The following is a 14,571-nucleotide window of genomic DNA, read 5'->3' as shown; positions in this document are numbered from 1 at the left end:
CCTCCCAAGCTGTGTGTGGTGTGGAGGGAGGAGGGCCTTGTCCAAGCCAGCAGAACAACAAGAATGGATCTTCAGAGTATAGACTCTGCCTTTGGGCCTGGTGGATGCCTGAGCCACCCGCTTCCCTCCTGGGTTTGGCAGCGTGGGTCAGCAGGAGGTGAAGCCTCCTTCCAGAGCTGCTCCTTGGGCTTCCCTGTGGTAGAAGAAGGTGCTGGCGTTGTCCTGTGCCGTGGATGGTGCTTAGGCATCATTCAGTTCAACCCTCCTCAGTGGGCAGGGGTGGAACTTGGAAACTGTGCCCAGAGAGGGTCAGGACTTGCCCAAGAGTGCACAGCACATGGGAGGCAGAGTTGAAGTTTATGGCCCAACTCCAGACTGCATAACAGTACATCCCACCCCATGAATGTCCACTCTAAGACCCTAGATCCAGAGATGGGAGGCTGGGGTTTCAGAGATGTCAGGCCCTGTCTCGGACCTCAAGGGAAGAACTCAAAGTCTAGAACCTTCTGCTTCTACCCGTATGAAGTTTATGAGGGACTTCCACACGTGCGGCATTCCCCTCCGGGACCTCTCAGGGACTGGTGCCAGAGGGGCAGGATGCGTGTGTTAATCCCTACTCTACAGATGAGGACACAAGGGTTAGAGGGACGTGAGACTTGGCCAAGGGCACCCAGCATGTCCCTGCAGGGGCTGAGATGCACCTCCAGGTCCCCAGCCTCCAACAACGGCCACCGCTCTCCCTACTCCTCCAGCCCTGAACAGGTGAGGGTGAGAGGAAGGATGGCAGTCCACCCAGGGGGCATCTGCCTCCTGCCCCCCACTGCTCCCTAATGCTGCCTTTCCTCAGCTTGGAAGCCTCATTCCAGTAGGAATCCAGGAGCTTTGTTCAGTTCTCCGTGTGGCAGGGGACATGCTGGTCATTTATATTTTACCCGATGCCAGATAATTATGAAATCAAAGTGGCATCTGTAAGTGGTGGCAAGAACACATGTTTCTTCTGTCCTGTACCCTCACCCCCCATATACGTTCAAAATCTAATCCCAGCAAAGCAAGAGCTGTGTTGCCTGGGGCATGGGGCTTGATTGTCCCCGGGGTTGGGAACGTGCAGACCTGGGTTCAAATCTTGGCTCCGCCACTTAACTAGCTCTGTTGCCCTGACTCGCCCTCAGCCCCCAGTCTCTGCAGAATGTAAGACAACCACTCTCAGCTCCTGTGAGGAAGCAAGTTTTCTGGGTGACTTGGGGAACTTCTTTCCTCTCTCTGGGCTTGTCTACCCTCATGACACGCCAGTGGAAGAGCTCCCTTCCTAGAAGTGGCTGCGGGTCCTTCCAGAGCCGGAGAAGGGAGCCTTGGCTGGGTCTGAATGGCTCTACATGCTTCTCGAGGGGCACTGGACCGACCGGCTGAGGCTGGGACAGAGCGCTGGGCCTGGGCCTGCCAGGAGTTGTGGCCACTGAGCGGGGAAGCTCTGTGGGAGCCCCAGGAGCAGGGGGAGCATGGAAAAGCTGAGCTGGGCCCAGGCTGGGGAGGGGCGGGGAGGCTGCAGTTCACAGAGGCTGCACAGAAGCCGCACAGAAGCCCCACGCCTGGGAGGAGGCGAGTCAAGGCCTTATTTATTCACGATCAGGCCACTGGCATTTGCACACGCATGCGCTTCTTGCAGGCGTCACCTCAGGGAGACCCAGCTGAGGGCCTGGCCCACGGCAGACACTCCGTGACTATCTGTGAATGAAAGAATTTGATCCTTACAGAAAACAGGTGGTCCTGACTTCCCAGGCCGGGTTCCTTGAGGCTGCATAGCTCTCTGGTCCTAGTGGGATAAGGAGGGCGTGTAGAGTGTAAACGCCCCACAGACTTTAGACTTGGAATGACCTGGGTGTGAACCATCCCCTTATCCGGCAATCCTTCCCTTCCTTCAACAAACGCTGATGGAGTGCCTTCTGGGTGTCAGGTGCTGTGTGACCTTTGGCAAGTCACTTAACCTCTCTGAGCTTTGACTTCCACCTCTGTAAAATGGGGAGATGGTAGCACCTACCTTTCCGGGGTTGTGTGGCTGCAGCGAGAGGAGGTGCACAGAGCACCCAGCACCAGGATCGGAGTCCCAGCAGGTTCTTGGGCGGGGGCGGGTGTTGTTGCATTGAGAGAACCAGGAGAGTCTGGACACAGAAGGACCTTTGTGCTGCTGGCAGTTAAGAATTGGCACTAGCTCTTGGGAGATGCACCCCTTACACCAGTATCACCTAGAATCCAGGAGAGTGGAGGGGTGTTTTCCTGTCTTTACCATAGTGCTTTAGTGCTCCTACTGTGTGCCAGGTTCTGTGCTAAGTTTTTTTTTTTTTTAATTTAGTTTTAGAGAGAGGGGAAGGGAAGGAGAAAGAGAGGGAGAGAAACATCAATGCGTTGCCTACTGGGAGCCTGGCCTGCAACCCAGGCATGTACCCTGACTGGGAATCGAACTGGCAACCCTTTGGTTTGCAGGTCTGCACTCAATCTACTGAGCTACACCAGCTAGGACTGTGCTAAGCAGTTTGCATGCTGTATCCTGGGACTCTTAAGTGGGGAGAAGGGTTACTGAGGAGAGTTTAAGGAAGGGACTATTTACAGAGTTGTGGGCAGCATCGAAGGAGCCAAAGGGTCTGGCATCCCACAGGAGTCCGATCTGAAGGTGCAAGGGGAAGGGCAGGTGTTACCAGAACCCAGGAGAGTTAAAAGATGACCAGGGGTCTCTGACAGGAGCTGGAGCCAAACTACAACCCAGCAGGGAGGGAGCAGGGAGAGAAATCTTCCCCCCACTCTCTGTTTCTGCTGTGGCCTCCCCTTGGCCAACCCCGGTCAGAGGCAGAGAGCAAGGCAGCCTGGGGGTGCAGCCTGCAGAGGCCAGCTCCCGGGGGGCAAATGGAGAATAACCAGCACACAGCCATTGTCTTGGAAGATGGGTATTATATCCCCATTGTACAGCTGGACAAACTGAGGCCCAGAGGCATAATGAGATGAAGGAACTTGCTCATGCCCACACCGAGAAACCCTGTCCCAGCACGCCCTTCCCTCAGGCAGCGAGTGGGGCAGGCTCAGCACCCTGTGGGACGTTCTTAGGAATAATCATGAGTTCTAAAGTCAGATAGGAGGGCCCTTGGAGATCCCCTGACTTCCTGCCCTCAGGCTGTGGGCACTGAGTAGAGATCCAGAGATTGAAAGTTCACTGTGCGGGGTCACCCAGCCATTAGCGTCCCCCTCAGGACTGGACTCAGGTCTCCCAGATCCCAGGCCTGTGAAACCTCTCCTTGCTTGCTGCCAGTGGCCATGCCAGCCAGGACTTCTTTCTGCAAGGCTTGGCAGGCGGGCTCTTGCAGCTGGACACAGGGTGGACTTGTTGCGTGGGATGGGGTTCCCCTAGGTCTGGCTGTCAGAGGCCAGGACCCTTGGGGAAAGCCCAGGGTGAGGGCTTGGTTGTTTCCATGGCTCTGCTTTCCTGAGCCCTGAGTCCAGGCCTCTTCCCCCAGATAGGCCTGCGGCCCCCGCTCCCTCCCCCGCAGCCCTGGGCCCTCTCAGAGGCCCCGTTGTTTGCAGTGTGGAGTGGAAAATCCCACCCCGGCCTTGTGAATCATCCCAGAGTCACCCGCTCAGGCTTTGGGCCCTGGAAAGAAATGGCCACGTTTTTCCATTGCACAGAGAACAGGCAAGGTTTTGGAGCAGGGGCGAGGGGTCGCCTGCTCTCACTTGCCCACTGACAAAGTGGTCACTGAGTGGGGAAGGGCCAGGCCTGTGGCTGCAGCTGGGCGCTGAGTGGCCCTGGCCCCGTGTGGTAGAGGAGGGCTGGCTGGGCCTGCAGCTGTGGGGCTGGGCTGCCGTGTCAAGGACTCGGGCTGTGCACTGACATCACCAGGCCGGGCCGTGGGTCCCAGCTGGCACTTAGTGTCTGCTCCGCAGATGTTGTGGATGAGGTCAGATTTCAGCTTGGATGCCCCCGTTTCTGGGGCAGAAGAAATGCCAAGAGGGACTGTCCAGGCGCTCTGCAGTGGCGGCCCTCCGGGGTCGTGAGGGAGCTCCAGCCACAGAATTTGTCCCTTCCTGGAGCCCTGTACAAGCCCTTCACCCCCTGGGCCTTGGCCTTTTTTGCTGTGCCATGGGCATGACCTCACTTTTCCTCTTCCACCAGATAGCGAGAGGAGGGAGTCCCCACCACCCTGCAGTTCAGGAAGTGCCAGTGTTGGGATGCTTCCCGAGTGTTCATTTTACAGATGCCCACAGAAGGGAAGCGAATTATCCAAGTTCGCACAGCTAGTCAGAATACACCTGGCCCAGATTTTCTCTGTGGAAGTTGCCCAGGGCAGGAGAACATGTCAAATGGTTTTGGGTTGCATCCAGGCCTTGCCTGTTAGCTGTACAGACTTGGGCAAGTCACTGCCTCTCTGAGCCTCTTTTTGGTTTCTCATCTGTTAAAGGGGCTTGGTGATGATAACAACATCTACAGTAATGCTTGGCCTTAAGGCCCTTGCATTTCCCATTAATTCTGGGCCACATGAAAGAATAGGGCCAAGCAAGGCCTTCTAGGAAGGGAAATCTGTTCTTCCTGAAAAACAGATGTCAAGGAGGGTAGCTTAAAATATCGCACTGGGGAGGTTCCAGCCGCTTGCTTAACAGAAACGACAGCTAACTTTTTGGGCATTCACTGTGTGCCATGCACCAGGATTGCCACTTTTTGTAGATTATCTGTTAGCTACATGCTATTTATACCCTATTTTATAGTTAAAGAATGACCTTGGAGACCGGAAGTTGCTTGCCCAAAGCCACACAGCTGGGAAGGAGGGCTATCCAAGTGTGAGCCCAGGGCCCAAGTCTTACAACCTTTCCCCATACTTGACTGCTCCCTGGGGACAGCAGGGAGCAGACCGGCCCTGGATCCCAAAGCTGCAGAACCGGACACAGGACTAGAGACCGTCCCCCTAGCCCTTGGACTCTGCATGGAAGACGGCTGCCAATGGCCAGCTGGACTGGAGGCCCAGGGGTGGCTGGAAGTTGCCTGAAGTCACACAAGAGTCCCCCTCCCTCTCCCCGGGGCTCTTTTCAGTGACCCTTGGGCCCTGGCACCCATATCTGCCTGTGTCTATCTCACTTCTGATTTTTATTCATGGATGAGCAAGCACGTGGTGTTCATGGGCCAGAACTGTGAGCCGAGGCTGCCCAGCGTGAGGTCTGGATTAATTACCAGCCAAACCCGTACTGGGTTTTCAACACTGATTTTTAACTCTGGGCAGGAAACCTGGAATCTCTGCTGTTGATGGTTATTTGAAACAAATGAATTCCCCAGGCCTCACACATCCTCGAAAGCCTGGCTTCCTTCGAAGGCTCCGTGTTCAGTTGTTCAGATCCAGGCACTTGGTTCCTGCTTGTTTACTCCATCAGGGTAGGTGGGACCGTCGCTCTTGAGCCCATCAGAAAGGCGAGCAGCGGAGAACAGGCAGGCTGAAAGGCTTGCACAAAGTCTCTGGCTCTCAAGTGGCAAAACCCAGGTTTGAACAAAGGCCAGTGCATGGTTCAGTAAGTCGGCGCAGCTGCCTCCCTTCCTGGATGGAGGAAAGGGAGGTGAGGCCAGACAGGTGCTCCCTGAACACCATGTTGCAGGGTGAGACCCTTCTCTTGTGGGAAATGAGCAGCGGTAAATGCTGTTGAGCAGGGGAGCACCTTAGGAATGTGAACCAGGCTGTGTGGAGGACTGGAGAGGGGAGAGATGGGGAGACCAATGAAGGGGCTGCTGCAGGTGCCCAGGGAGCAGTGACGAAGACTGGGCCAGGCTGTGGCCACTGAAATAGCTGAGACATCTGAGTGACAATTATTCGCCAAGCACGGTGTTACACATTTACTGTCTCATTTCATCCTTGAGATAATCCTGTGAGGAGGGTCCCCATTTATAGGCACTTGCTCTAACCTAGCTGGTAAATGGCAGCACTGGGATTCTGAACCCAGACCTGTCTGATGCTTATGCCCTTTATGCTACACTGCATCCTTGTGATGCAGAGATGCTCGGTGTGACCGTGGACAAGTCTCTTCTGGGCTCTGGCTCTGCAGAGAACTTGGCTGAGCTCTGAGGTCTGTTGCTGTTTTATTTTATCAAACATTTGGCTGAGCCCTGGTGGGGAGAGAGATGACTCACATCCTATTAGTTCCTTTGAGGAGACTGGTCTGGTGGGAGAGACAGGCTTCTGAGCAGACGATTCCATGAAGAGTATAGTGGTCTTTAAGGTAGAGAGAAAGAGGGGAACTTGGCCTAAATTGGAAGAGTGATGAGGGAAGGTTTCCTGAAGGAGGTGACATCCTAAGTTGGCTGAGTAAAAGCCAAGATGAGAGCTTCAAAGACTGAGAAATAGCAGCTGCAAAGGCCTGGAAGCCCCAGAGAAGCATGAGTTCCTCAGACAGGGACCTGGGGGAACCCCTCCCCTCGGCTGTGGGCAGAGCTCTTGGACAGGTTTGTTGAATGAATGCTTAACCTATTCTCATCATGCCACTGGCACTGACACTGTCTTGCTTTTCCTTCAGGGTCCCCCTGGGCTTCCTGGGCTCCCTGGACCCCCCGGTGCACGGGGGCCTCGGGTAAGTGATCACTCACCATCCTTTGAGCTCTGCTTGGCTCTCTGGACTGCGTGCCCCTGATGTCCCAGCTTTGCTGCGTGACCTCAAGCTGTTCCATGCCCCTCTCTGGGACTCATTTTCCACTTTGTCCTGTGGATTTGACTTAGGGCTCTCAGGGGCAATGCGTAGACTGGCCTGGCATAGGACAGTGGTGACCTCTTACAGGGGGTCAGTTGTCCCTCGTGGGTATGACTCTTGCAGCCTGGGATGGAGAGGGGATTTCTGCAGCCCACACCCCCAAGTTGATGGATTTTGGTGTTTGTCTAGGAAAACTGACTCGAAAGGACATGACCCTTGTATTCATCTTCTCATACTTGCGGGACCATCCCGGGGTAGGGATGCTGATGTAGGCAACTGGATGGGCTGTGCCAGGGAGTCAGCAAGCTCCCTGTGCTGAGAGGTTCAGCGGAGGCTAGAGGATGTCTTGGCAGGGCGGAGGCGGCTGCTGTGAGCTAGCCTGAGCCTCTGCGTGAAGAACAGCTCCTGCCTGCCTGGCATGTCACTCACTGCCGTCTCATTTGATGCCCTCTTTCCCAGAACCCCCGTGGGTCAGTATGATGAGCGTTCTCATTTAGGGGTGAAGAGACCAAGCATCTAATAAATGGAGGAGCTAGGACTGGGACCCGGGCTCTTAACCCTTTGCTGGGACCCCTCCCTCCTGGAGGGGAGTCTGCCCCTTTCCCAAGAGGACTCAGACCCATGGCGCCTGGCATCTGCGCCCAGGCTGAATCAGCCTTTCCCACGCTGGGTGCCTGGTGAGGCCCTGGCAGAAGCAGTACCCGGGTGTATTTTTAGCTCAGAGCCCAGTGGATGGTTCTGGTTATGCAATTACTTGAGCCCTAGTTCCCTCTAGACCTGGCCCTGGGCTCCCGGGCCCAGGGCTCGGGAGTCTGCTGTCAGCAGCAGCATTTCCTCCTGGATTTGGAGTCCCCATGGAGCATGTGCCCAGAGCTTAGGACCACAGAGGTGTCATGGACACCACTGGCCTTGACCTTGCACCCTGGGAGCAGGATGAGGCCCTTTGACCTGGAATTCCAGGCCCAGACAGTCTTCCCATGACCCCACACTCCTCCTGAGCCCTCCACCCCTGAGCCATTGCTCAGGCTGTCCTGTCGGCCCTGCACATCCTCCTCTGTGACCTCGTCCTCCATCCATGGCTCAGAACATATGCCAGCCCCTTTTCTGATGACTGCCCCTTCTCGGGGCTCCTGTAGCACTTTATCTGGCCCAAGAGTGGCACAGGTCACTTTCTAAAACTCACATCAGCTGCTGAACTCGGTTTACGGAGCTATATACGTGTGGTCTCATTCCATCTTCACAGCTACCCTTAGAAATAGGTTCCAACATTATCCACGTTGTACAGGTGAGGAAACTGAAGCTCAGAAAGGTTCAGTTACTTTGGATAAAGTCAAACATAAAGTCAATGCCAAAGCCAGGGTTTAACCCAGACAATCGGATTTCAGAGCCTATGGTCTTAACCATCTAGGTGTTAATTTTCCATGTATTCGGCTGAGGGGCTCTGGGCCAGAGATGGGCCCTGCTGACTTCTTTGAATGACAATACCCTGCAGAGTGCCCTGCAGGCAGCAGGTGCTGGGCGAGTGGTTGCTCACGAGTTCTAGTCTGAGAGTCAAGAACAGTTCCACAAAGAGGTCATGTGATTTTAGCCACGTCTTTTCCCTTCTCTGGGCCTTAGTTTCCCCATCTATACAACGTGGGCTCCTAGTAAGGCATTCCTGAGGTTCCTCCCAGCTCTGAAATTCCCCAAGTGAGTGGATGACCCTCCTGACATCCTTCTGTCTTTCTGTGTGCTGCAGCCTGCACTGCCGCCCCCTGCCCCGCCCCCCATCCTGTTTCTAGACTGGAAATTCCATAGATCATAAAATTCCAAAGATAATAGGATGGTGGGATTAGGCAATCCCAGCTCCTCTGCAGATGCTCTGGGGTTTAGGGCAGGGCAGGGCCTCATCTGAAAGCCAGTGGCTGCCCCTTCCCACCTTCACATACTCCTGCAGCCCATCAGCCTATCGAGGGAAGGACATTGGGAAATCCCTGGGCCCTGCCCCCACTGGCCTTTCTGAGCTGCAGCTTTTATAGAATCAGTCTGCTTGGCTACCACTCAACTATGTGCTTCGTTTCGCTGAAAGGCAGTGGCTGGAGAGGGGTGGGGAGGTGGGGGCAGGGAAGCAGGAAGCCCCCACCTTCGTGAGCTGCGGAGGGGGTAGCTGAGTGCTCCAGCCCACCATCTTTAGAACAGCTAGGGGCAGGACTGGGGAGAAGTGGCCACGCTTGACTTTGCACAGCCCATTCCGGGTTCTGGGGTGTTGGTCAGGGGCCCCTCCTCAAACATCTCTGCCTAAACTTTGTCCAACTCAGGCTGAGCTCTGGGGTTAGAATTCAGGAGCCTGGGCTAGGGTGAACATCTGAGGTCTTCCAGGTTCCGTAGAGACCACCAGGTTTCAGTCATTGATCAGACAGAAGGGAAACTGAGGCTGGGAGCAGGAAGACTCAGAAGCGGTTTCAGGTCTTTACACTCCCCAGTTATAGCCCTGTGGCAGCAGACAGTGGGGTGTTGGGAGGGGCAGGAAGGTGGATTGTTTTAGTGGGAGGGTCACCCGTGACACCATTATAAATACCCCAGGCTTAGTGAGCTTCTGAACACTGTACTTTCTAGATGTTTTCAGAGAAGAGGAGAGTTCCAGTGCAGGCATTGAGGAAGAAGGAGGTTCCGTGGTTGGAATGTGACAGGCTGCAGCTGGGAAGTTGGTGTCGGAGAGGGAGGAAGGCAGCAAGTTCATACACAGCCAGCCAGAAGGGTCAAGAAGGGCCAGCCAGGGACCAGGGCAGTGTGTCTGGAGGCTGGTGGGGCACTGTGGAGCCTTTTGAGGGGCTTCTCCCCACCCCAAGGTCCCAGGTTATGCCTACTGAACAGAGACCCTCAGGAATTACCTGAATCTTGGGGCTTTGGTTTTATTACTGGGCTGCGAGGCTGTAGTCCAGGGCCCTTTGGAGAAAGTGGACATAACTGGGCCCAGCTGTTGCAGCAGACTTGGATACGGCCTGGGAAAAGGCAGTACCATGAATAAATCCTGGACTGGAAGCCAACAGGCCTGGTTCCGGCCCTCATTTGGCCACGACTCTCCTGTGTGGTGTTGGCCAAGACTCTTTGAGTCTCTGGGCCCAGGCCTCCCAGCTGTTCCATGGACCCTGGAGGACCCTGTAAGTGCAGAACCTGTAGGAATCCAAGGGAGAGCTCTGACTGTGTGTTGTAGCCTCAGGAGGGCTGTGCCTTCTGTACAGAGAGGCCAAGCATCCCCTTCATTGGACATTAAACTCTGAAGGCTCGTAAAGCAGTGCAGCAGGAGTCTGAATGGTGGAAGATTCCCCAGAGGAGGTGGCATTTGAACCAAATCTTAAAGGATGGGTTGTGTTTCAGCTGGAGGGGACAGATGGGATACGCGTGCCAGATGATTGGAACAGTATGGCAAAGGCGATGAGGGGAGAAAGTACCAGGGCAGAGTGGGGAAGCACACAGCTGAGTGTGCTTGAGCCTGAGAAAGTCAGCTGGGAAGGGCTGATGTGGCCAGCTGGAGAGAGTGTAAAAAGCTGGTCAATTCCCCTGCTAAGTGCTTGTGCTCTGGAATCACATCTGAAGATAAGATCTAGCTCTGCCCCTGAGCAGCTGGCCAGACCTGATCGAATTATAAACCTCTGAACACCAACTTCCTCATCTTCAAAATAGGCATACTGATGGCACCTATCTCGTGGGTTAATGGAGAAAATGAGATAATGAATAGAAAGTGCTCAGCACAAAGCCAGGCATCCAGGGGGCCCTCTCTAACAGAGGGCCACCATCACAACAGTGCTCAGACTTGGAGAAGGGAGAGGACCCAGTGGGCAGAAAGAACCCACTGGCACTGCTATAGGAAGTGGAATGGCCCCTTTCCCCCTCACCTCTGTGTTTCTTTTTCCTTTCAGGGTCCTCCTGGGCCTCATGGAAATCCAGGCCTACCCGGCCCTCCTGGAGCCAAAGTGAGTATTTTTCGTGGGATCTGGAGATTGGGCCATGGAGTGGGTGCTGAAATTAGGGCCACATTTGGGGTGCTCCTGGTGGGAGGTCCTTAGAGTCATTGCAGAAGATCCATACTGGGCCACAGGTACTCCCTGAGCACCTCCTGAGTGCCAGGCCTTATGCCAGGCTTTGTGCCAGGCTGAGGACGCAACAAGGAGTTCAGAGTTTATTTCTGGTTGGGAGGGACTGGGGGGGAAGGACAGTGAGAACTTAGAGCCCTCAATGGAAGTCGGAGGAAAAGTTATTTGTTGCTGGAGAGGGAGGGTCTTGAATGTCTGACTAGTGATGTGGGGGCTTAAGATGCACCCTGGGGATGCATGTCCAGTTTTGAGCTGTGGAGGAATGTTTTGTTTCCTTTTCCTCGATGGTTAGTAGTCTTATTTGTTTTTCCTGCTTTATTGCATGGGCCAGAACTTCTAAACACATGAAATAGTACAGTAGTAGTGATAGTAAGAAGCCCTGTGACTCGTCAGAGGATGTTCTAGGGCTGGGGACAGATCCTTTCACCTCCCAACCCTACCTGTAGGTCAGGATCTCAACATAGGACAGGATCTCATTCCTACTATGTTTGTAGCGTTTATGGTTTTCAATATACCTTTCCTATTCATCTTCTAGTTGTATAAGGCTTTGTTAACTAGTCCAAGTAGGCTGTTATCACCTACACAGCGGGGAAGGGTGGTTTGACCAAGATCATACAGGATCACTGGCTGGAGAGCTGGGTTTGCTGACCAGGTTCTTGGCCTCACTAGAGTGCAAACAATTAATTAAAGTTTTACATTCCTTGTATCTCTTACTGGGGAATTTTCAGGAGAATGACTGGGAAGCTCAATAGCTTTGTCTATCTGGGAATTCATACCTTCACTAACCAAGATGTCTGGAGCATTTCTTGAGCTTTAACTTTAGTGGCTTTCCTCCTTGTCTTCCTCCAGCCTTTGCTCAGTTGTAACTCCTGTTAGGGATTTACCCTCAGTTTTCCTCAGCTTCCTTCTGGGCTTCACTTCTTGTCTGCAGTGCATTGAAATGTAAAGAGCTTGGACTTTGAAACCAGGCTGCCTGTGTCTTACCCACATTTATGAATTATATGACCTTAGACAAGTTACTCATCTTCTCTGTGCCTTAGTTTCCCCATACGTGAAATGGGGATAGTGATAGTTGCTACCTCATAGGCTTATTATTATTATTATTACCTGTCTCTCTGGCTTCTCCCTCAAGATCCTCCCATGGGCAAGCCCTGTGTCTGGTTTCCCACTGTGGTATTCCCCGTAATCATTGCCAGACTTGGCTCAAAGTAGATGGTCCATAAGGGTCTGTACTTGTGGATGTTGTCCTCAGGCCAGGATTACATCTCAAGCACTGGGCTGCTGCTGAGAATGCAGAGCGAATCCCATAAATAACTAAAATGCCCCAGGCAAGAACCCCAGGCAAGGGAGAAAGCTGATCTCTTTGGGTCTCAGCATTCCCTTTTATGCAATGACAGAGTAAGATACATGGAGGCCCACTCCCCAAATTTTTCAAGCCCAGCTCCTTTACCAGCTGTAGACTGAGGTGGGCAAGGGTGGGGTAGGTAGAGCTCCTGTCCTTTTTTTGGCCATTGGAATCCTGGGTAGTCCTGGGCCTGGCCTTGTACCATGGACAAAAAAGGTAGTACAGCTGGCTGTGAGCAGCAGATGGTGGGAGAGTGTCTGGGAGGGGCAGCTGCTGTGTGAGATCCCAGAGGGCATGTTCTGCAAAAGTGACCTTGGGGGCCCAGGTAAACAGAGAGTTGGGATCCTAGCAAGGAAAAGGCTGCCCTTCAGCCTGGGGCAGCTGGAGGGTGTGGGCCCAGGGAGCTGTACACTCAAACAGACCTGGGATAAGTCAGACCTAGTAAGACCTTGCCTCTTACCTGTATGTCACCCCAGGCTGTGATTCAGCCTGTCTGAACCCCAGTTTTAGTCCCGAGTTGCATTCAGTGGGTGTTCAGAAGACTAACAGTTGCTGCATGGGGGTCCTGGTGCAGTCCTGGGTTTGGAGTGGGTGGACAGCAAGGGCTGTTCCCTCGTAAGGCCCTGTCCAGCTTGCAATGCTGTGGTTTCTTGTGAAGAGTGACTGAGTCAGGATTTGGAAGGTCTGGGTTCTGATGAAGAAAAAACCAAATGGGAATTAATCGAAGTTGGCCAAACCACCCCTCCCATGTGTTATGTTCAATATTTCACCGGCTCCTTGCCAAGAAACCTGGAAAGCTAAGTGGGTGTGTGTGCATGTGTACAAGTTTGTGTATGTGCATGTACCCGTGTGCACCCATATGTGTATGGACCCCTGAGCCTGTATGCATGTGCCTATGCATGCACATGTGTACACCCATGTGCACGTGTGCAAGTGCCACCCATGCATGTGAGTATGTGTACACATGTGTGAGCTTGTGTGTATGCACCAGTGTGCATATACCCATGTGCATGTGTCCATTTGCATGTGTGTCCATCCACATGTGTGCATGCTGTGTGTGTGTGCCACGCAGCTCCCACTTTAAAGGTGAGGCAATAAGGTGAAGTGAAATGACTTGCCTAAGGCCCCGCTGTGAGTCCCTGGCTTCACCCCAGGACTTCTGACTCAGGGTTGAGCTGGGAGAGGGAGCGTGGGAGCGAGAGCGAGCAACAGGGAGCAGGGGCTCTTGGAAGGTGACATCAGGGTGGACTGGCTTTCCAAAGGGCTGTATCCTGAGTAATTGAGCCAGGTTGGGCCAAATGAGCAGGCCCACCGCCAGAAACACTCTCTCCAGCCCTGGAGGGGATGCAGCTGGTGCCTGTCTGCGGGCCCTTTCTCTGAGCCCATGCTCTGAGGAGCTGGAATCTTTGCAGCGGGGACAGTCCCAAATGCTAGGCACAGAGGGTGTTTGTCGCTCACCAAGGACCCGCTGATTGTCGGTTCCTCCCTGATTTGCTGCCTGTTCTGACTCATCTTCAGGTTCTAATCTCTGCCAGCGCCTCATCCTAGGACCTCAGGCAGTCTTTTCTCTTCTCTCCTGGCTTCAGTTTTCCTGAATATGTTACAGGGGCAATAACACCTCCCCGGCCCACTTCACTGAGTTATTGTTAGAACTCTAGCGAGGTGAGGAATTTTGCAAACTCTTGAGCGGCTGCACACAGACACAAGTGGGTGTTGCACTGACCCTGCATAATTAGAATGGCAAAGTGAGCATATTGGAAAACTGAAAAGACCTGGGCACACCTCTTATATGTGTCCCTCAGAAGCTGTCAGAGAGCCCCCCAGAGGCCGTACTAGCAAGGCTCACATACAAGGTTGCATCAACTGTATGTGGGTGCAGACCGGGGAGGGCACATTCAAGCTGCGTCTTAAAGAGTGTTTATGGTTTGGCTAATGATGACTGCAGAATGGTTTTCTAGCAGGGAGTGACTGCCTGAGCAAGGGCCTGACATCTGGGAAGTGCAGAGTGTGGCTGAGGGATGGGCTGTGGTCTGTGGAAGGGGCAGAGGGGACCCCGTCTCTGTGTGTTTGGCTGACAGAAGGAAAGCCAAGTGTGGGCAGGATGGCTGGGACCAGATGACCAAAGGGACCCCAAAGGAGGGGTTTGGACCATGTCATCATGCAGTCAGTGGGCAGCTATGCAATCAGGGTTAGTGCCTGGGCACTGTGTGAGTGGGGGCAGATGGGAGGGTGCTAAAGCATGGGACAGGGCTCAAAGCAGTATATGGGGAAACATCCTCGCCGGGGGACTCAGCAGCCAAAGCAGAATTGTTTTTGTTTCAGGGACAGAAAGGGGACCCGGGGCTCTCACCAGGAAAGGCCCATGATGGGACAAAGGTAAGTTTCCAGGGACCCCAAAGCTCAGGGAAGCAGGGGAGTGGAGAGTGGGGGACACCCTGGGACAGCCCT

General features: G+C 53.9%; 1 protein-coding gene across 4 annotated transcripts in view; it reads left to right on the top strand.

The window, feature by feature from the left end:
* COL27A1 (collagen type XXVII alpha 1 chain) overlaps positions 1–14,571 on the top strand; it is a 128,327-nt gene that overhangs the window by 13,192 nt on the left and 100,564 nt on the right. For all 4 annotated transcript variants that reach the window (XM_053656263.1, XM_037139478.2, XM_037139479.2 and 1 more), the window contains exons 4-6: positions 6,535–6,588; positions 10,605–10,658; positions 14,446–14,499. In XM_053656263.1, coding sequence (XP_053512238.1) covers positions 6,535–6,588; positions 10,605–10,658; positions 14,446–14,499 — 162 coding nt within the window. The remainder of the gene's footprint in view (positions 1–6,534; positions 6,589–10,604; positions 10,659–14,445; positions 14,500–14,571) is intronic.

This window comes from Artibeus jamaicensis, unplaced genomic scaffold, assembly GCF_021234435.1.
Source record: "Artibeus jamaicensis isolate MK-2021 breed Jamaican fruit bat unplaced genomic scaffold, CSHL_Jam_final scaffold_1964, whole genome shotgun sequence".
NCBI lineage: Eukaryota > Metazoa > Chordata > Mammalia > Chiroptera > Phyllostomidae > Artibeus > Artibeus jamaicensis.
The sequence above is the reverse complement of the archived record's forward strand: the minus strand, read 5'-3'. Positions and strand labels throughout refer to the sequence as shown.